Source organism: Phalangium opilio, unplaced genomic scaffold (assembly GCF_054372755.1).
Source record: "Phalangium opilio isolate 3A_F unplaced genomic scaffold, DU_Popi_V2 ptg000031l_1, whole genome shotgun sequence".
NCBI lineage: Eukaryota > Metazoa > Arthropoda > Arachnida > Opiliones > Phalangiidae > Phalangium > Phalangium opilio.
Genome location: NW_028324158.1, coordinates 6,535,454 through 6,557,435, shown reverse-complemented (window position 1 = coordinate 6,557,435; position 21,982 = coordinate 6,535,454). Strand labels below are relative to the sequence as shown.

General features: G+C 37.2%; 2 protein-coding genes and 2 non-coding genes across 7 annotated transcripts in view; 2 read left to right on the top strand and 2 right to left on the bottom strand.

The window, feature by feature from the left end:
• Positions 1-676: 676 nt before the first annotated feature.
• On the bottom strand, positions 677-795 carry LOC149690277 (5S ribosomal RNA). Its single transcript, XR_016383923.1, has one exon. It is a non-coding gene; the product is annotated as a 5S ribosomal RNA (ribosomal RNA).
• Positions 796-987: 192 nt separating this feature from the next.
• On the top strand, positions 988-1,106 carry LOC149690276 (5S ribosomal RNA). Its single transcript, XR_016383897.1, has one exon. It is a non-coding gene; the product is annotated as a 5S ribosomal RNA (ribosomal RNA).
• Positions 1,107-6,291: 5,185 nt separating this feature from the next.
• LOC149690275 (nose resistant to fluoxetine protein 6-like) lies at positions 6,292-18,008 on the bottom strand. The gene is made up of 16 exons (XM_089869766.1): positions 17,963-18,008; positions 17,375-17,880; positions 16,137-16,387; positions 15,607-15,721; positions 13,575-13,665; positions 13,018-13,112; positions 12,603-12,776; positions 12,441-12,534; positions 11,512-11,607; positions 11,282-11,447; positions 11,127-11,206; positions 10,484-10,606; positions 10,038-10,158; positions 9,486-9,672; positions 7,763-7,905; positions 6,292-7,233 (listed from the first exon to the last, which is right to left on the bottom strand). Exons 2-16 carry the CDS (start codon positions 17,658-17,660, stop codon positions 6,988-6,990), a joined length of 2,268 nt encoding a protein of 755 aa, XP_089725892.1. The 5' UTR covers positions 17,661-17,880; positions 17,963-18,008; the 3' UTR covers positions 6,292-6,987.
• Positions 8,628-21,982, top strand: part of LOC149690257 (nose resistant to fluoxetine protein 6-like) — a 204,074-nt gene continuing 190,719 nt past the window's right edge. For all 4 annotated transcript variants that reach the window (XM_089869764.1, XM_089869763.1, XM_089869762.1 and 1 more), the window contains exons 1-3: positions 8,628-8,897; positions 8,978-9,038; positions 20,319-20,665. The gene's annotated coding sequence lies outside the window, so the exon portion shown is untranslated. The remainder of the gene's footprint in view (positions 8,898-8,977; positions 9,039-20,318; positions 20,666-21,982) is intronic.

Below are 21,982 nucleotides of genomic sequence, written 5' to 3'. Positions count from 1 at the left end.
TTATGATTATTTATTCTTTAAACCCCCTTCCCTTTTTATGTGTTCCTTTTATGTTTACAATAAATGTTAAAAAAAAAGCCTTTGTTTCCAATGTGTATTCTTTTACTAATAATAAGTGATGGATTTGGGCCCACAAAGCAGAGGTAAGATGGTTGGATTGTAAACATTAACATTTTTAGTTATCAGCTAGTAGAATATTGGAATTGGGCAATAGAGTTATATCGGTTATGGTGAGGGTGACATTAAACTCCGCCCATTCGCCATTTTGGCGGCAGAATTTAACATGAGCTCTATAGCCACCAGAAGGTGACTCCATCTGTTGGCCTGTTAATTTCATTGGCTGAAAAACCAATGACGTCTCACCCCCCTCAGCAAATATTACTCTATAGGGACTTGGCAATTCGGGCTTAACTCCGCCCCCAGCGCCATTATGGTATGTTTTTTTTACAGAATTAAAGCTATATAAGCCCCTCCTCCTGGTATGTTTTTTAGCACTAGTGGAAGGTAGCCTGACGTTTCATGATGTAGTGATGCCAAGTCCCTATTGCATAATACTCTCTCTCTCTCTTTTTAAAAATAACGAGGAAATGATAAAAGCATAATAATAAATTATAAATTTATATAAAGTAATTTCGTATTTTAGGTATGAAAAAAATATGTTCAAGAAAAAATAAAAAGCCAACGGCACGCAGTGTTCCCAGGTGGTCTCCCTCCCAAGTACTGACTGCGCTCGACGCTGCTTAACTTCGGTGATCGGACGAGAACCGGTGTATTCAGCGTGATATGGCCGTTGCCGAAAGATGGTGTTTCAAATAGAAACTCAAAGATATTTCTCTTTTTAAATAGTTCTGATCTACTCTGAAATCGATAGTTTTCGTTTCGATTCCGTAACATTCTAATTCAAGTTTGAAGGAAATTCTTCACTACTACTAACAGACAGAAATATTTGCAAATAACTTTGTATGTGAAATTCAATTACAATTTGTCGGCAACGGCCATATCACGCTGAATACACCGGTTCTCGTCCGATCACCGAAGTTAAGCAGCGTCGAGCGCAGTCAGTACTTGGGAGGGAGACCACCTGGGAACACTGCGTGCCGTTGGCTTTTTTTATTTTTCATGAACATATTTTTACTATTATTTCTTAAGTACTAATAAGGAATATAAGATAATATAAATTTATAATTTAGAAGGATATCCTTTCTAAACGAAAAAATCTTATGATCTATAGTGTGATGAAAAAGCCCGCGAAATTCAAACTACTTTGAATCCTTTGAAGTTTCAACCCCTACATAGTTTTCAGACTAGGAGGATTGAAAACATTTACACCAGGAGGCCAGGCTACTTGGCAGACGAAGTGCAGCACCAAATAGTCTCGCCTCTTGATGTAAAAGGCATCATATATATTGGTTACACGAGGGTCAGATGTTTCATACAATCAGGAAATTTTAACGGCCGAAACACCTCGGGGGAACAGTATAAATTCCCCCTCATGAAGCCTAGAGGTTGTTACCACAAAAGGTATCTTATAGGGAGCTAACAGTTCTGACCCTGAACGTTACTGGAGTTTCATCCCCCCTAACGGTTGGAAACAGTATTCTACGCGCAAAAATGCCAACCAGAGAGGGGCTGCGTTCCTTCCCCCTAGCCAGTTGTTAGCTCCCTATTCCCTATTCACATAAAACCGTTGTGTTCTAGGGTTCAGATTCGGCTTAAATAAGGCGTGAAACTGCGCTTTGACCTTTAGTATTCATGGTAAGGCTGCCCACTCCTCCCCTTACCCTTATGGCCTTAGCAGATCCAGTATAATTAAGCAAAAACATTAAAGACATAGTATGGTAAACGTTCTACACTTACCGAATTTTCCATTTTTCAGTAAATTTAGCAGCACATCGTTCTTGAATTTCGGCCAAAATGAATAAAAATGATGAATTTTAAGTTCACGAATTATTCCGACGAAGCACAGATACGACACAAAACGCGCACAATAGTTATAATCTCTGTTCGATAATCACAAAACGCGCACACATGTTATCATCAAATCCATGGGTTCCATTCCTTGTCGAGTAGAATTAAAATTACCGTCAACGTCTTTCGCCCATCTTGACTGTCCGACGATCGTCCCATACGGTAGTGGACATTGGGCAAATCGCCAGTGATTGACGCTTCTTTTCCCGCCTGGTATTAGGATGTCCTAAGCAAACTTGCCTACTAGGGTGAAGCGCTCGGGAAGCCAAGGCCTATTCTTAATTAATAAACCTTTGGTTTTCCAATTAATAGATTTCATTCAACCGCTTTCTTTACGAGGAAAATTCCGTGAAAAACATACACAAACCATAGCATAAATTTTAATTCGCGTTAAACTAATTAAAAACACTTATTATAGTGAGCTAATAAGTTGCTGTTTTCATCATAGCGCGGGCTTTCAAAACTTTGAATTTTTTGACGGTTTGCCTTTGTCTCTACAAAATTTCATCCCCCCCAATATGATCCACGCTCATCTTAATTATACGCATGCGCTAAAATAAGAAAAATATTGTTTCTGAAAAATATTTTAGTCGGGGGGTAAAATAGGGAGGAAACGTCACTTTTAAGACACTTCTAAATCGGCACTTTCCATAGAGCCCATGTATTCCAAATTATTCATCACCATGGTAACCAAGCGTTTTTTCACGTGACTCAATCTGGACTCTCTGATTGGATGGCTTTGCACTCGGATGGCTTTTGTTCTAGGTAGTAGGAATCAAAAGGCATTCGAGGGAGGAGGAGGGAGGCCACATTACCCTGTCAAGAGTGCGGTTAGAGGTTGTGTTCTAGTTGGTTTTTAACTTTAATTTTTCAGTAATTCGGTAAATTAACTAAGCCTAATTAACAAGTTATGACGCCGATGAAGTTGGAAACCAATAAAACTGCTTATTTGTAAGTATAAATACTATCAGAAGAAAATAGGGGAAGTACGTATTCTTAGCTATTTCGCGAGACGTCACTTTATCGGTTTTTTCGCGCCACTGAATATCCGCTTTTTTGGCGGGAAACCGCGGATGAATACAAGAAACTATTTTCTTCGAAGGTTCGTCTGCTATCCAGCTGAATGCTGATTTTGTTATGGTAACTGACTTCTTGAGTTTACTATGGCCGAGGCTTAACGAGTCACTCGAATTTGGCGAAAATTCTACTTGAATACCTTTAGTTTTGCCTTTAAAACTTGTCTGGCTTTTCTTGTCACTAGTTTCACGATATACTAAATTACACTGGACAGAACTATCCATTTATAACTCTTAATTGAACGATAAATTGAAGCACGACCAGACTATACACCGACCCAACGCTCTAAACTGGCTGCCGCAAGAAATGAACTTTCACGACGCCTTGCTAACGGTGAAAGTGATCTTGCCATTCGTAACTGTAAGGTTGTTAAAAAGCCGCGTCGCGTCTCTCACACCGGACATTCTCCTAGTGTTGCTAAGCCGGACGGTCTTACTTCTACGTCTTCAAACACTGTGCCCAAACGTGTCTTCAGTGCGCCTCAAAACCTACCTTCAGCCCCGGTAGCGCCTGGTCCGCCACTATCTTGCCCTAATTCTCTTCCTATTGGTGCACCATCTACTCCTAGTGCGGTCGGTCTTCCTTCGCCCCCTAATACCCTTTCGTGGCCTCCCTACTCGTATCCTCCATCGTTAATTACTCACAATCGTCCTCCGCCGTTTAACTTCTACCCCTGTCCGCCACCATTTAACCACCCCCACCATCCACCGGCCTTTCGTTCCGCGTAATGTACCTATATCATCTACAGACTACCTTAAATTCTAAAGCAGCCGTTTTTCGCCCATCCTTGCAACCTTATCTACAATGCTACGCCTTTAGCATAACGTCCTTTAGCCTTAATAATCGTTATAAACTGAAAGAACTACTACTCTAGTCTCCACTCACCACACTTTAAATTTTACTTCTATACCCCTCATTAAAACTTGTACAACTCGTTGCTCCTCCCTATAATTGTTTACTGTTCGCCAATTTGGTCCCCCCCATTTATTAACTGTTCTACAGGCTTTGCAAAAGGCTCAAAACGCGTATTCAAACTCCCTTACAAAATTAATAAGCTTCCGGCTCCCCAACGTCTCTCCCTATTCAATATTGACTCAATCACTCTTCGACATAAAATTAATAACCTTTGTTTAGTTTTTGACATTATAGTCGTAATTATTAGACATTTTTTCGTACTAAATTGTAAGCACCCTACTTCTTCAACCCACCTCCTAATGATTATCTACATTACATTATTGTGCAGTGAACTCTAAATTATCTTACACTGTTTTAATCGTTATAATTATTATTATTTACATGTTAATTATTCTTATTAATTGTTAACATTATTATTTTTTAATATTACATCAATACCCGTTTTTTTTTTGTTCTCATACTACTGTACTACTACTACTACTTGTTTAGTTATTCTTATTAATTGTTAACATTATTATTTTTTAATATTACATCATTACCCGTTTTTTTGTTCTCATACTACTGTACACCCTGTCTTTCTGTAACATGCCTAATGTATCGATTTACGATGTTCACACATACGTCACAATGTTGACTTTGTGAACAACACACAATCAATAAATAAATAAATAAATAAACTTTCAATGTCAATCTACCCGGGCGAAAGAAGGGCGGAAATCGTCGTCTATACTCTGTAGTTCGGTTTCTCACGGTATGGTGGCGCACCTTCAAAAATTTCTATCGGTTCTCTGCCTATCTCTGATTGGCCAATTTAAAGCGATAGCTTGTTTGTGGGAGAGAAGGACGACTTGCACTAGCTAAAGGTACGAATACGTACTTCCCCTATTTTCTTCTGATACTATATTTTTCGATTTTTTGCCTGAAAAGTTTGAAACATTTGGTTCCCCTCGAAATTTTCTACAAGTGGCTAAAAGAGCTCCTCTTTTTAGGGTAGAAAGATACTAAAATAGGAAAATTGTGGTAAAGAATGTAATTAGCAATAATTTGGGAAAGGTAGCAACCAATAGTTTGGGGTAAAAACGAATCGAATTTAGTTAAAAAAATTTGGAAAAGGAGTCAATTTATGCCCTTGATACTAACAAAAACAGGCGCACCTTTAGCCGCTCATCATTTACATGAGTCTGTGAAATCATAAAATGTCAGTTAATTTATCATTTAGAAAAGCTTCATTAAGTAATTAGACGAAAAGTAGGCTTCCAATATATTTTGAGTTTGCGCGCCGGACCGTTTTAGGCCTGGAGGCGGTTTTAGGGCAGGCGCTTGGGCGCTGTACCTCTGTGCTTGGGAGGGATGAAAACGCAGTTTTTCCCCTTAAACGCGGGAAAATTTCAATTTTCATCTTGTTAGCTTCAGATTTCGACCACCAGAGAGCGACACGCTACGGTTTAACGGTTAACTCATAGTTAAGGGGTCGTTCATAAAGGAGCAGCAAAAGCGCGCCTCTTTTTAGAATTTAAACAATTTAACAAAGCCTTTTTTATAATTAGACTTAAAATATTCTTCCATCACACTTAGAAATTTTCCCGCTGTAAGCTTTAAAGTTAGGCGCTGTACCGCTACGGCGAATGGAATGAAAAATGCTGTTTTCCCCCGAAGGTTCAAGGAAAGCGCGGCACATTTCAACTTGTAAGCTTCATTCGGTCTAGGAGGATGGAACTCGTTCCGGGAGGGGAAAAGAGAGCTGAGCGGGTGCGCCATGATTGGCAGTGTAAAAAGGTGGGCATAAGATAGTGGCACCACCTATCGAGCGCTTTGTTAGTTATTTCCAAGGATTGTTTTTTTTTTGGATAAACGTTTTCTGCTAGTTCGGACTTCCTTCGGATACTTCATTCTTCCACGAAACTATATACTACTTAATCATTAAAACTAAATACTACTTATCATTAAAACTAAATACTACTTAATCATTAAAACTTAATGAATCGAAATGAAACGAACAGAAGACATCCAAACACTGAACTTACTGAAGAGTGAAGCAGACGGACGGTTAGAATTCAAATTTTTTTCTCAGGGTCATAGAGAAGGGGCGGGGGGAGTAGGAGACTCAAGAAATATGATTTGATTTTCGTCCGCTAGGCAGCAGTTAAAGCGTATGCCCACTTTTTCACACTGCCACGCATGGGTGTAAGACTTCTGTACTATTGGCAAGCTATTTTCCCCTCCCGGAACGAGTTCCATCCTCCTAGATTCGGTTTAGGGGTCGTTCGTAAAGAGACGACTGTAGGCGAAATTGCTCCTGTTTTTCTTATGGAAGTTAGGGGAGAGGGAATAAATGCCTATTTATTCAGCACTTGCAGGAATACAGAAAGAACATCGTCTTTAATATTAAAATCAATATTGAGTTTATTTAAATGAGAGTAATTCATACAAGAGTAACAAGATTTAGTTATTACGTGAGTTTATGGAATTCTACCATAAATATTTAACAGCTATTGTATTTAGGCTTAAGAGACATGTCTAAGAAAGAGTTATTTTGAACTACATTGTTCATTTCGGCCTATTGGCTAAGATAAAGCTAATTAATATTTAGGTAGGCCTATATTTTCGTGGAATTGTTTAATCTTGGTTGCACTGTAAAAGGCTCCCATTTCAAATTCTCATATATTAATGAGATCATAAGTTATGTTCCATAAGTTTCTTACTGAGAGCTTATTATGAAGTGACGTAAGTCATAGATTCTCGTAAAGTGACGCCTGGTGAGGCGTTGTCAAAGGCTTAGTACAGACTAAATAGGAAGATTGACTGTGTAGTCAATTCTCGCTTGTTGTTCTCGAACTATCTCGAGCTCTAAGTCTCTAGCATTACGAAGTATATGTAGTGTCATACTTATGGAACATATCTTATAAACTTATGATGAGATTGATGATAAAATGATGAAGTAAAAAAAGTTCTAACTAAAAATGCTACCATTTCAACTCTCGCTATGACTAGTTATGAATCGAAAAACATAATTTGGTTAAATATTTTTTACAAATGAGTGTTAGATTTTGGCACATTTTTTGAATGGTATCCGTTGCCATTGCCGTTAGTATGTTCGTGGAAATGATTTCCATTGGATATGACGTCATCATTTTTCAAGTTAATTTGGGTTTTGTTGCTAAAGATAATTTTCAGCACGAGTCTCTCCATTTCAATCATGGGGGCTTCGAAAAATATACGCACAATGTAGGCAACACCAAAACTGACCACTATTGAACCCAGAAAACCCCAGATCTGAAAAAAAATTGAAGGTTATAATTACTTGACGCATTCATATACTAGTAGAATTGGATTATAGAAGAAGGATGACACTCTTCCCAACATATGATGTTGGGAAGAGTCAAGAAGCGATATCTAGTTTACTAGTTTTATCTCCAGTCCAAACGTAGGTCCGGAGTTAATCCCGCCTCTAAATTATAACCAGCATCACATTGGTTCTTGAAAACTCGCGTCAGCGCGACGTGAATGACGAAAATTACGTATTTTCTGACTGAGGAGAGGCGAAATAGCCCGGCCTCCTTTTACGTCCCCCCTTGTATTTTGAAAGGGGGACTGGGACTATGGCGCGCGAATACTTAGGCATCTTATACCTTCTCCCTAGTAAAATAGGTATCGCTTCTTGGAACAATCATGTTACAATTACCCTACCGCTTTGTGGGTAGTACACTTCTCTCAAAGAGAAGTATTATATGCTTCTGATATAGCAGACGAAAACATCACTTTATGTAATATATGAATGCTTGTATAAATAAATGTCACCTACCACCATATGATGATGAGTATCGATTACACCTTGAATTGAACCCAAGAAAAAGGTCAATACCGGAACGTGAACTAAATATACCAAATATGTAAGACGGTTTAAAGTGCCGAAAACATTCCAGCTTAAGAAGTCGTTCAGCAACCCTATTTAATAGAGAAATAGAAAATATTGTTTAAGAATCTGTTCTCGAAAAAACACTTGTCCAAAATCGAGATTAAAATAGATTAATTATTATTAGTATAAGTTCATAAGATATGTTCCATAGGTTTGTCACTGGTTACAAACTGGAGCTTGTCATGAAGTGAAGGAGGTAGGTCATAGATTCGAGGTAAAGCGACGCCTGGTGAGGCTCTGTCAAAGATTAAATAGGAATTAAGATGGACTTAAAACCGAGTGCTGTCAATTCTCGCTTGTCGTTCTCGAACTAGCTAGAGCTGTAAGTCTTTAGCATTACGATGTATAGGAAGTGTCATACTTATGGATAATTTCTTATAAACTTATGTTATTAGATTATCGCTAAACTTTCAGATTTAAGCATATTTAAATTATGATCTTAGTGTGAAATAATTGGTTTAATTTCAGTTCACTATTTTCCTTAATGATGGAAATTTCTTCGAAGGGCCACGTTTGGCCATCAGCGAGGGATCAAGATTTTGGCGGTCCAGTGCACATTAGCTGCACGGAGGATCGTGGGAACCGGAACTAAGTCACAATTTTAAAATGACGTTACCATGGTTCCCGAATGTGTATTTAAAATCGGGTTGCTCAAGGTTTGACCTTTTGTGTGAACTTATCAGCCTTTCGCAAGGCGTTTGACCCGCTACCTTTGAACTTGACGCGATTTGTGGTGATCTACTTCGAACTTGACGCGATATACTGGTTACCTTTGAACTTTGCGCGATATACGGTTATCTTCGATTTCATTAATGGGTGAGTGCAAAATGTTTCTTATGCGCATTAACCAGTTTTATGCTCAGAGCGCTGCGTCCCATAGTGCCTTTCCTTAATCAGTAGGCCAAAATGCTGCGCGCGCATTAGCCAATTTTCAGAGCTATGCGTCCCATAGTCCCTTACCTTAATATACATATTTATAACCTGGTCACATGATCATCGCACATTGAAGCGTTTTAAAAAGGTAAAGAGTTATTAAGATATTTTCAAAAAATGGTTAACTAGGGCTAACTTTATATAATTTTTTTGTCCTCATGACGATAGTTCAAGGTTCTTCTTGATTTTGGACCATGGCTTCAACTTTGGAAGTTCATCAAAACATAAGGTAACTACTAATAAGCTGGTTGTTTAATTGACCTTTTCGATATAAAAAGGGGGATAGGCAAACCCTTGGTATTGACTCGGGGGGGGGAAGGGTTTGATGCATTGCCTGGTATTGGGACATACAAGGAGGGGGGTTGATACATTGCCATCCGTCTCTGCACACTTTCCTGATACAAGAAAGACTACAGAGCAGGCGCCAAAATACGAAATGGAAGGCAAAGTTTTACCCCCTTGTTTTTACCTCTTAGTTAGCTCAAGCTGGAGATACGTACTTCCCCCTACTTACTTCTGATTATACCGAATACTTTGGTCTACAATAAGCCTACACGTAACAATACGCTGGCGCCACCGCTGAAGAAATTAATTAAGAGTGGTGCGTTCACCCTTAAGTGAGACTTTAAAAATAATTGTACCCAGCTTCTTTAAATATTAAAAATGAAGTCCTTACCTCCTCTGCCCTTGGCGCACATGACTGTGATCCAACTTAAGCACAAAGCCCAAACTGGTCTATGCAGGGACCCGTATAGGATCGAATCGGCTATAGTCGGTATGTTACCACTATTCCAAATATAAGTGGCGTGGGTAACAGCGAACATCAAACCTAAAGCCACTGGCCAACCGATAATCTCCAAGACCTTTAAATTAAGAGCTCATTAGGTGCATTTCAAACGATATTAATTAGTGTCATAAGATATGTTCCATAAGTTTGTCACTGGTTACAAACTGGAGCTTCTCGTGAAGTGATTGAGGTAGGTCATAGATTCGAGGTAAAGCGACGCCTGGTGAGGCGCTGTCAAAGGCTTAGTACAGACTAAATAGGAATTAAGATGGACTGCAAAATTAACCACCGAGTTCAATTCTCGATTGTCGTTCTCGATCTAGCTCGAGCTGTTAGTCTCTAGGTAGCGTCACGAAGTATATGTAGTGTTATACTTATGGAAGGAACATATCTTATAAGCTTATGCTAGTGTGCGAAACAAGTTAGGAGAAATGGTTTTACCAGTGGAATTTTAAACTTGGGTTTTGTTGCCAATAATACTCCTACCATCATTCCAATGGTATAGACGCCAATATGAACGTTTGGTAGTGTGTGCAGGTAAAAGAAATGCCTGACCATGATTCTGTAAAATTTATTTTTAATGTCATTTAAATCTTAAACATTAAAAATATCAACATATTTTAATTTAAAAATATACAAGGTGTTTCTGATAAGTCTCCCATAAATTAAACAAATGTTCGTTAGACGATTTGGAGTCGAAAATGTTTTGTGATATTTCGCCGCCCGAGTCACTATTTTCAAGTTAAAAGTTTTGAGTATTTTACGAACATGTAATTACATTTTCGACTCAAAATTTCCCAAAGATCATCACCCTTAATTTCTGGCAGATTTATCAGAAACACCCTGTATAGCGAGCGCCTTTTAATCTTATAATGAAAGACACTTACCCTTTGTCCACCGCAATCGTTAAAACAGTTGGCAACAAATTGAAGGCGTATACTACGGCTGCCACAGATATAATTGATCCAAAAATTAGGAAAGCATTGAACAAATAGGCCCATGTTCTATTCCTAAAGAGATTATATAGTTGTAATTAAGGGTTTAAGTGACCACTAATGGAGCAGTTAGCATTTAGCTCCCATACATATACAGGGTGTTTCTGAAAGATTTATCAGAAACATCCTGTATATTATAATGGACTATGGTCAATGTATCTAAACTGAACCACGACGAAAACCTCCATGCTGTATGCTTATAAAAAACCATAAAATCATAAGTTCATAAGATATGTTCCATAAGTTTGTCACTAGTGAATGAGAGCTTGTCGTAACGTGACGTCAGTGAAACGTCATAGATTCTCATAAAGCGACGCCTGTTGAGGCGCCGACAAAGTCTCAGTACAGACCAAATAGCAAGATGGACTGCAAAATTAACCACCGAGTGTAGCCATCAATTCTCGCTTGTCGTTCTCGAACTAGCTCGAGCTGTAAGTCTCTAGCATTACGAAGTATAGGAAATGTCATACTTATGGAACATTTATTATAAACTTATGATGAAATATTTAGAAAAATATCGAAAAATTCCAAGTACTTGAAATATATTCCGAGAAACACTAAGGCCAGAATAAAACACTGCATATCGACTGCAATATACCAAAGACTAACCATGGGCTGAATAAACAATAATCACAAATTATTATTAATTTATTGATTGGGGGCAAAAGTTGAAAAGGCCTTAGTACTTACCGATTTGTCGTATTTGAAAAAATTGGTGATAAACAAAGCGACTAGCCACCATCTCTCGCGACAATTCTTGGCCAATGTTCCCACTTCTTCGTTCCACATTGGGCCGGAATGTATCAGAGGAAGTAGAGTTATTAATCCAATGACCATCATAGCCGACGGTAAAAGCCTAACGATAGTTCAAAGGTCATGATTTATTTTTTTATATTGAAAATCATATTATAAAATATTACCTCCAGATTCTCTTGAATAATAGTAAAGGGACGTTAAATATTACTTTTCCCAATTTTTCCTGAAGTTTAATGACGTTGTATGTCACCAGGAGACCCCTGTAATTGAGAAAGGTGTTTGTTTATTATTTATTCACAGTCACAATTAGTTAATTTCACAGTTTTATTTTCCAAACTGTAGTATTGATATTAGTAACACTAGGGGAAAGGTTCATTGGAAGTGGTTTGGTAGAGTCCTTATTAAAGTTGGGACGGTTGTTAACCCCTAACCATTATGCCTGCAAAGTACGTCCTATTCTAGACCCTTAACATTTAAACTTTAGGAATAACCCCTAATTAAGTATAATTTTATGGAATTTGAAAATTAAATAAAAATTTAGCTTCCAAAAAACATGATCATACAGATATTTCATACTGGTGGACCCAATGACTATTTAGTGTTAGCATAAGTTCTTAAGATATGTTCCATACGTTTGTCACTGGTTACAAACTGGAGCTTGTCATGAAGTGACGTAGGTCATAGATTCGAGGTAAAGCGACGCCTGCAGTCAGTTGCTGTCAAAGGCTTATTACAGACTAAATAGGAAGATGGACTGCAAAACCGCGTGTAGTCAATTTTCGCTTGGCGTTCTCGAACTAGCTCCAGCTGTAAGTGTCTAGCATTACGAATCACACTTATGGAATAGATCTTATAAACTTATGGTAACACTAGTGGAAGGTTTATTAGAAGTGGTTTGATTGAGTCCTTATCATGGTTGGGACGAAGGACAACCCCCAACCATTAAGTCTTGTTAAGAACGCTCAAGACCTGTTATATTTAAGTTTTATGAATAAACCCCAAAGTCTCGGATTTCAGTCCTTTAGCGAGAAACGCAGAGTTAACTATCTATAGTTCTTCTACAAAAACAATTTACCGTTAGATGATCACTTACGTCATAAACAAGAAAGAATCAACTGACATTCCACCGTTGGATATGATTTGCGATGTAAAACCTCCAACAAAATTATCAGCAAAGAGGGCGTCCCCTGTTTAATTAAAGAAAATATAATTTAATCGTGTTTGCCGGTTATCTTCGTAATGTGAATTCACTTACTATAAATAACGGGATCGACTAGCGCAAAGGTGTGAATCAAGACAACCCAACCCATAGATAAGAAACGAACTCCGTGTAGACAATTCAATAGATCATCATCGTATTTCAATGGACTGAAGGTTTTGACCATATTGCGTTTCAGTGACCAAGCTTGAGCAATTTGTAGTGTCAGGGCTGTCCGAATTAAGTACATATAATTAATGCTTATTAATTATTTCTTGAAGGGAACGAAACACCACAGAGGGCGGGGAGGTCACCTCCTTGGGTTATTTCCCACTTGCCAAGAAGCACCACTAGAGGCATTGCGAGTCGGGTAGCCTTCCGCTTGTAGGGAACACTCGGGCGCCGTCTGGCGTTGCCTTTTGGCGCCTGAGAAATAACCCACGAGTATTTAAATATTGAAATATTCACTTACACTCCGATGATTTGTCCATTTTGGAAAATTTAATCAGAAAATATTCCAGAATACTAGCGCAAAGGGTTATAACAACCAGAAGTACGCAGATGGTGCTAATTTTAATAATGGATTTACAAATTGTTGATTAGTTTATGAAAATCGATTATTTCAGCTATAAAAGTCAGAAATTTAAGAACAGATACTTGTGTATATTTCCAGGGATAGATTTAATTTTAGAAGTATCAATGGAGAACGGTTAGTATTTACTTCAGTCCAACTAATAGCCCAGTATAGAGCCCTTCCTCCAACACGTAACGAAAAGTTTAAATTATCTTATTGGCTCTCTTAAACTACGTTTTGATGACGTTGCTGACGTGGACGGCGAAAAATACGAAATTCCTTTATACCTCTGTCTCTATGACCCGCCTCTTCTTTCATACCCCTCCGTCCCGTGGAAGGGGGTCCGGGACTTTGACGCGCGCCCACATTACTCTGTTCTCCATTCCTACTTCTAAAATTAAATCTATATCCCTGGTATTTCTAATTTTTATGTCTTTTGGATTTTTCTTTCTTACAAAACGGTTAGTTGCACTTCGTCCAATTTGATTTCGTCTTGGCGAACTTCGCAACTCGTGACGTTTGCGTGGTAACCAACTTTATCCGCAACTGAAATTATAATCGTAGTTTTTTTAAAAAATAACCCAAATTAAACTATGCGAGTACAGTTTCGTATATAGGGTGTTTCTGATAAGTCTGCTGTAAATTAAAGGGCGTGTTCGTTAAGTCAAACTGAGTGGAAAGTGCATCAACGAACATGGGGTTTACAATATTACTCCTAAACATTGACCCCTAAAACAAAGAACTCCTAAAAATTCTGCTAGAAAATCTGCACGGTCACCTCATGGCTAGTCTAGATTCTCGATTTTCAGTTTGCTAATTTAACCCTTTTCATTGGAACTCGGCCTTTAAGCGAATAAAAATGTTATCGATCATTTCTACTTACAAAACTGCAATGGTCTTAAATCTATGAACAGAAGTATATTATTAAATTGAGAAAAGTGTGCATAAGCTGGTAAAGTAAAGCTAATTACTTCATTTGTGTACCTATTTCCTTAATTTTTTTAAATGGCCAATCAGTGTTTGGGTTAGAGCCCCAAGTACTTTGAAATTTTCCACTCGGTTTGACCAAGAAGTGATATCTAATTTATTAGGGAGAAGGTATAAATTCCAGCTTTATGCCCAGTCCAAACGTAGGTCCGGATTTAATCGCCGCCACTAAATTACAACCAGCCAGCATCTCATTGGTTCTTGAAAACTCACGTCAGCCTGGCGACGCGAATGACGAAAATTACGTATTGTCCGACTGAGGAGAGCTGGCGAAATAGCCCGGCCTGCTTTTACGCCCCCCCCTTGTATTTTGAAAGGGGGACTGGGACTATGGCGTGTGAATACTTAGCCATCTTATACCTTCTCCCTAATAAACTAGATATCACTTCTTGGTTTGACCCTTTATCAGACTTATCAGATACACCCTGTATAGTCAGTCAGGCGTGCGACATAAGACCCTTGTTTTAAGTCAATTAAATCAATTGTTCGATCAAAAGTAATCTTGTTGATACCAGTCGTAAAATGCACCAAAGCCAAAGCGAAGCGGAATTATATCGATACGAAAAGTGTATAGTCCACATTTTGTCAATGTGAAATATAATTTATATACATTCCTTCACGTAATAGTAATGATAATTTAAATAGGGAAGTTGGAACCTTGGATATTGGAGCCCAAGGAGTATGTTAAAATTATTTTAACATTTTTAATTATGGTCTTTATAGTTAGTTTTAATTTAGTAAGATCCGGCTTTATTGGTAGTCCAGGGCTAGAATAAATCCTTTTTTTAGGTAAATGAATATTTTTTTGGCCTTGGAGTTATTTAATTTTTGTTCATTATTTTAAATAATTAAAGATAGTAACAGTAATTACATTAGATAAATATATCGCCTTAGGCATATATTTATTAGCTCGGCCTTCAAATTGGTCTTTTGAGGGGTGGGTCACTCCCTTAAAGGTAGACAGAAATGACCATACAATTTTTTTCTAGATTGATAAAAGTTCTAAACAAAACTTACCAACACGCGTTTTGTTAATTTTATCATAATTTCATAAGATATGTTCCATAAGTTTGTCGCTGGTTACAAACTGCAGCTTATCGGGAAGTGACATAGTCATAGATTCGAGGTAAAGCGACGCCTGGTGAGACGCTGTCAAAGGCTTAGTACAGGCACGGTTTTGCGTGTAGTCAATTCTCGCTTGTCGTTCTCGAACTAGCTCGAGCTGTAAGTCTCTAGCATTACGAACTATAGGAAGTGTCATACTTATGGAACATATCTTATAAACTTATGATTTTACGCGGTATAAATGTTTAAAGTTTCAAATGTTGATTTATTAAGCCTAACGATTATTTTTGATATTGATTATCCTCAATTAGAGCTAAAAATTAAAAAGTGGTGGTCTGGTTATTTCATTCTCCCTTTAAGTCATTAAGTCATTAAGCGTTACGTGAAAATTAAATATTATAATTTATCTCTGTTGCTACTGATGAAGCTACTTACTGACGCTAGCGATTTTTTGCACATCTTCTCTTGAGCAGACTGAAGGTACGCATACTCCAAGTCTATGAGTCATTGTGTATAATAACGAAGAACGTTTCATCATTACTTTTCCAAACTGTTAGGATAATAAAAATTAACTTGGGTTAATTAAATGAATAATTGAATCTGCCACGTAACCTATAAAGGAGAGCTAAATGCTTTCAACTTTAAATCATAAAACAACTTCGCTGTTTTTGCTTTTGCGGTCTTAAGGCGCGCGAAAGTATTGGTCCGATGCTGGCTGGGCGCCTCAGTTGAGTTAAACGTTCGTTTATGAAGTAATTATCAGAAATATGTACTTTTTGAAAAATGAATTGTCAATTCACCCAATTGCCACTTTCATTGAAACCATTTTTTCGCTCGACCAATTTTAAATTCTCCCAATTTTCAACCCTCCCATATGTCGGACACCCAATCGTTGTCACCCGAATGTCTTTCACCCAATTGTCGTGCTCCCATTAAGAATGTAAATTGGTTAATTAATATCTTACCTCGGTTTGAAAGGGAGCTTTGTCTAAAGATCCGAGTGGACGGAATTTGAAGAATATTTCGGGTCTAGGCGCGAGTGGTGGTCGAAGAGTAATTGAACAGTATCGTCCGTTGAAAATGACATTTGACTCTATTTTATCTCCGAGTGTTTTGTTGCGTAAATTGGAAATACGTAAGCATTGAGTATAGGATCCAAACATGCCAAAAGAACCGTCTAATTGGCCGCCTCCTGGTTTTCCAGTCGCGTCCAACACTATAAAAATTATATCATTCAATTTCAGAAGCTGTACCGGCACATGTTTCTTTAATTGATGCTATAAGAAGTTATGTTTTGCGAGCTATTTTTAATTTGATATTAGCCCCCTTTTCTCCCGATTTTAAGATCAGTCAACCCGCCTGTTTTTCCTGATTTTGAGACCAGTCAACACTGTTTCTTCCAATTTTGACATCAGTCAACCCGCCTGTTTTTCCTGATTTTGAGACCAGTCAACACTGTTTCTTCCAATTTTGACATCAGTCAACCCTTTTCTCACGATTTTAAGATCAGTCAACATTTTTTTGTCTCGATTTTAAGATCGGTCAACCCCTTTTTTGTCCCGATTTTAAGATCAGTCAACCCTTTTTTCTCCCGATTTTAAGATCAGTCAACCCTTTTTTCTCCCGATTTTAAGATCAGTCAACCCTTTTTTCTCCCGATTTTAAGATCAGTCAACCCTTTTTTCTCCCGATTTTAAGATCAGTCAACCCTTTTCTCCCGATTTTAAGATCAGTCAACCCCTTTTCCTCCCGATTTTAAGATCAGTCAACCCCTTTTCCTCCTGATTTTAAGATCAGTTAACCCTTTTTTCCTTCCAAATTTTAAGATCAGTCAACCCTTTTGCCCCCAAATTTTAAGATCAGTCAACCCTTTTTTCTCTCCCGATTTTTGAGATGAGTCAACCCTGTTTGTCCGCATTTTTTAGATCAGTCAATCCCTTATCTCCAATTTTTAAGAACATTAAACCTTATCAGGAATTCATACAGCTAATAGGAAAGATTGCGTATCTATTTTTCTCGACGTATCTTCCTCAAAGCCCGTTTCAGGGAGGAGCTTGACTAATGATTATGTACGATAAATTTTGGGTTACGAATAATTTATCTCGCTGCTCGTTTTGAACATTGAAACTCGCGAATTAACCATTGAGCTCCAAACTTATCCCTCTAGTATATCGTTATTGGAATAAATAACATAGTTACTTACTGTAAATGGCGAATTTTTTAAGATCTTTAATTCCACTAAGCAATTGTAAAACACCCCCGATACATTCTTGAGAAATTTCGGCATCGTATCCGGTCCTGACAAGCATGGGCAAGGCGTGTTTCACCGCACTCTCCGCGACCGATTTCAGATTCTTCTCAAACGTCAACCATTTTTGCACCAAAACCGTTTCATTCGCCTCGGTGTTTACCCAAATTTCATCGAAAGTGGTACCCAATGTTAACGGCGTCGCAGCAACCAGTACCAGCAACCCGACAACGAGCAACATCTTCCGAATGACAGCCTAGTCCTACTTGACGAAAGTCAGGCAAATCTGGTCGAAGACCGTTGAGTTGTCGCTCTGTTACGGACGTACGTGCTCCCGAGCACGGATGTCTTTGTCCTCTAACACGTAGTTGAAGTCGGTTGTCGAGACGATGCTGCGTGATCTCCACCTTAACTCTATCCTTCCAGAACCTTGAGTTAAAGATTTCGGTCCAATAATCTTTCTATTCAGGGGAATCTCAAAATCAGAATCTTAAAAGTATATCTAAGCTATTTTGAGGGAGGGTTGAATTAAGGCTTACATACCTGGCTATGACGTAGTTGATATATCGGATTGTTTTTATGGTTAAAAGTACCAGCGTCTAGAAGAAAAACGAACAAGTAGTCACTTTGGTTGGTGGTGGGTTTTGAGACTGTATATAGAACGCCTACATCAGGTTTCTGTAATCTCTAAGGTATTTGCAAGGGCAAATTGATGTTATTAAGTCTTCCAAATTGATTTAAATATATATATTTTTTTTCTCGATGTGTACAGCATGATAATATCTTGGAATTTTTCTGTTTCTGTTTAGAGATTTTTTGAAAGACTTAGAAATTTTTCGCAAGGTTTCTTCTGACTTCCTGTTCTTCGATCTCACAATTTTAACGAATTTCTTGTTGGAGTTTTTAAATAATTTATGAATATTTGTTCGAATTCTAGCAAGATTTATGATATACACTGTTCGAATTCTAGCAAGATTTATGATATACACTGTTCGAATTCTAGCAAGATTTATGATATACACTGTTCGAATTCTAGCAAGATTTATGATATACACTGTTCGAATTCTAGCAAGATTTATGATATACACTGTTCGAATTCTAGCAAGATTTATGATATACACTGTTCGAATTCTAGCAAGATTTATGATACATTGTTCGAATTCTAACAAGATTTATGAAAATTTCTTCGTTTTTTTAAAATTTGATCGAATTATTACTAAGATTTATGAAAATTTTTTCGAATTCTTAGAAGATTTGTGAAAATGTTTTCGAATTCTTAGAAGGGTTGCGAAAATGTTTTCTAATTCCTAGAAGATTTGTGAAAATGTTTTCCAATTCTTAGAAGATTTGTGAAAATTTGTTCGAATTCTTAGGAGATTTATGAAAATTTGTTCGAATTCTTTGAAGATTTATGAAAAGTTCCAATTATTAGAAGATTTGTGAAAATTTGTTCGAATTATTAGAAGATTTGTGAAAATTTGTTCGAATTATTAGAAGATTTGTGAAAATTTGTTCGAATTATTAGAAGATTTGTGAAAATTTGCTCGAATTCTTAGAGGATTTGTGAAAATTCACTCGAATTCGTAGAAGATTTATGAAAATTTGTTCCAATTCTTACATGTTTTCCGATTTTTAACAAGATTCCTTTAATATTACATTTGACATAAAATTCTCGGATTTTTTTCTGGGAATCATTTACTACAGGGTTAAATTATCCTTTACATCTTTTAATCTTCGACAGACATTGATCCAAAATTTCGTTAAACTCCCTTTAAATCTTTTAATTATCATTGAATGTTTCTAACCGCACCGTGTTACGCATAATAAGAAGCTACAAATTGCCCTCTAGGAACAATTTCGTTTGGTGTCGTTTTAACCATTTTTTCCGCAAATATTTTTGAAGGTCAATCAAAGTATTATAACAAAATGTATAGTTTCTTTAATAGATAAAAACCAAAATTAGTACGAGGGTGGGAAGCAATTCGATAGATTTTTATTTCAAACTTAATCCACCAAGGCAAGAGCGTGATTTGAATTGAAATGTCTTAGTCTTTCAAAAATCAGAATACTTTCGATCAAACGAATAATTAAAATAATCGAATGTTCCACCACGCCAAATACATTAGTATACTTTTAATTTTTTGAGTAAAATACGTTTTTCTTTAATGACGTATGATTTAGATTGGTTTAGATCAAGGAGACCGATTTGATATTTTTAGAGGTTTTCGAGTTTAAATTTAAATTCAGAGTATATCACTTTGATAAAGTTTGCGTCGCCCATGTGTCAAATGACGTAAACCGGATCTGTTTAGGAAGGTTGTTAGTGTTTTGTCTTTACGCACGTGCAGCATTGAAAATTAGGCTTAACGGTGTCAAAACTTGCTTATTAAACACCTTGCTGTTGTTTTAAGGGACTATAGAAACAATTGAAGGACTTCCTATCTTTGTAGACACTGAACGATAAGTAGTCTGCATTATGTAGATTTTTTTATAACTTTAATTTCAATAGAATGTTAGGGGCCTAGAATATAGCGTTCTTAACAGGCTTATATCATGAATAGGGTTCGCATGTGTCCCAACATTGAGAATAAAAGCACTTCTCATGAACCTTCCCCTTGTGTTACTATCAAAATATACTATATGGTAAGATCCCCATGTTTTTACATGACGTGAGTAATCCCATACATTTCTTGACTGGTGTGGCTTGGCTTGGTTTGTTATGTCCAAAATCTCAGTCATATTAACAAAAACGTGACTTCTGACAAATATTTAAGCCTAAATTTAGATTTATAGTTCTGATATGCTTAAAGTTAAATATTAAGTCTGGAATGGGGTTATATTTCTCGTTTTAAATCAAATGCATTAACAGTAATTTCATTTCTCTTCCTTTTGTTTTCAGAATAAAACGTGATCTTTCTATAAGAACATTGAACTGTGCGCGTTATCGTGTTTAAGTCGTGAAATTTCTACGAACATTGAACTGTGCGCGTAATCGTGTTTAAAACGTGAACTTTCTAAAAGAACATTGAGCTGCACGCGTTATCGTGAACTTTCCAAGAACACATTGAGCTGCTTGCGTTATCGTGTTTAAAAACGTGATCTTTACAAGTCCAAGAACATTGAACATCGAACTGGAAGCTTTAGGGTGTTTCAAACGTGCTAAAAACTACACTTGTTCTGCTTGATGGCAATATAGGAGTTCAACCACATATCGTGGTAATCAAGCTTTCCTCGAGGCCAATTTCTGTAAGTACCAATTTTTTTTTGCAGCATTATAATTACGTTTTTTTCAGAGACGAGTACAAAATATTCAAATTAAGTAATTCGTTTTGGTGGGTTGGGGGTTTTTTTTAAACGGAAAATTTACTTTGATAGTAAGTTTCGAAGTAGGATGGAAAAACCTCTTTTGGATTGGGGACAAAATTCGTGCAATTAAATCTAATGCGTTGTTATTTTACACTTTGGAATTGTTAATGTGATGAGGATCTATTCCTAGCTACTACGTATATCTATGGAATGCCCTTAAATATCTAGTAATTAGTTACAAAAGTATTAAGATGCTACTTAATTACACTTTAGAGAAGCTGAAATGCTGATTTTGTATTTTGCAAGGGTTTGGGTGATTCTCTATGCCGTTTGGTTTATTACTTTCAAACATTTTTGGAGAAATCACTATTTTTTCCAAAGATTTTCACTGACTCCCTATCTATTTTCAAAGATCACTTCATTTCCATGAACATTTCCTTGAGTTTCAAAAAAACGTCTTATATTTTCAAATATTTCATGAGATTTGGCGAAAAACTGACAATATATTTCGTGAAATTTCCATGGTTTTGTTAAAACCACTATTCTACATTTCATAAGATTTCCATGATTTTGCGTAAACCACTAAATATACTTCATAAACTTTCATCAGATTTTGCAAAAGGCACTATATATTTCATAAGATTTCCAATATTTTGCGAAAACCACTATATATTTTATAAAATTTCCATGAATTTAACTCCAACAGAACACAGTTACTAACATTTCCACACACAATTACCATAAATTCCATGAGATAAAAATATATTTCATGGGATTCTCCCTCCGCCTTAGCTTTTCGCTCACGTAATTCATTTCAAAGTCTTTTTTTACCTCTCCGAGTGACGTATGTCACGGAGAGGTTCTAATTTCGACGTGTCTGTGTGTGTGTGTGTGTGTGTCTGTCTGTTGTTACACCCACGTGACCGCGTTCGCAGTTTGCAAATCGGAGCAAACGTGTTCTCAATTTCCGGAAATTTCGAAAATTGTATTACACTTACAGGCTATTACTCCATTGCCTGTCTAACATCACCAGCCTCTGGTCTTTGTCCATCCCACATGGACACCAGTCTGTACACACCGGCTTCTAATCACAATCATCTGCTGCTCTTTGTCCATCCCACATGGACACCAGTCTGTACACCTGGCTTCTAACACCACCATCTTCTGGTCTTTGTTTTTGTCCATCCCACATGGACACCAGTCTGTACACACTGGTTTCTACACACCACCATCTTCTGTTCATTGTTTTTGTCCATC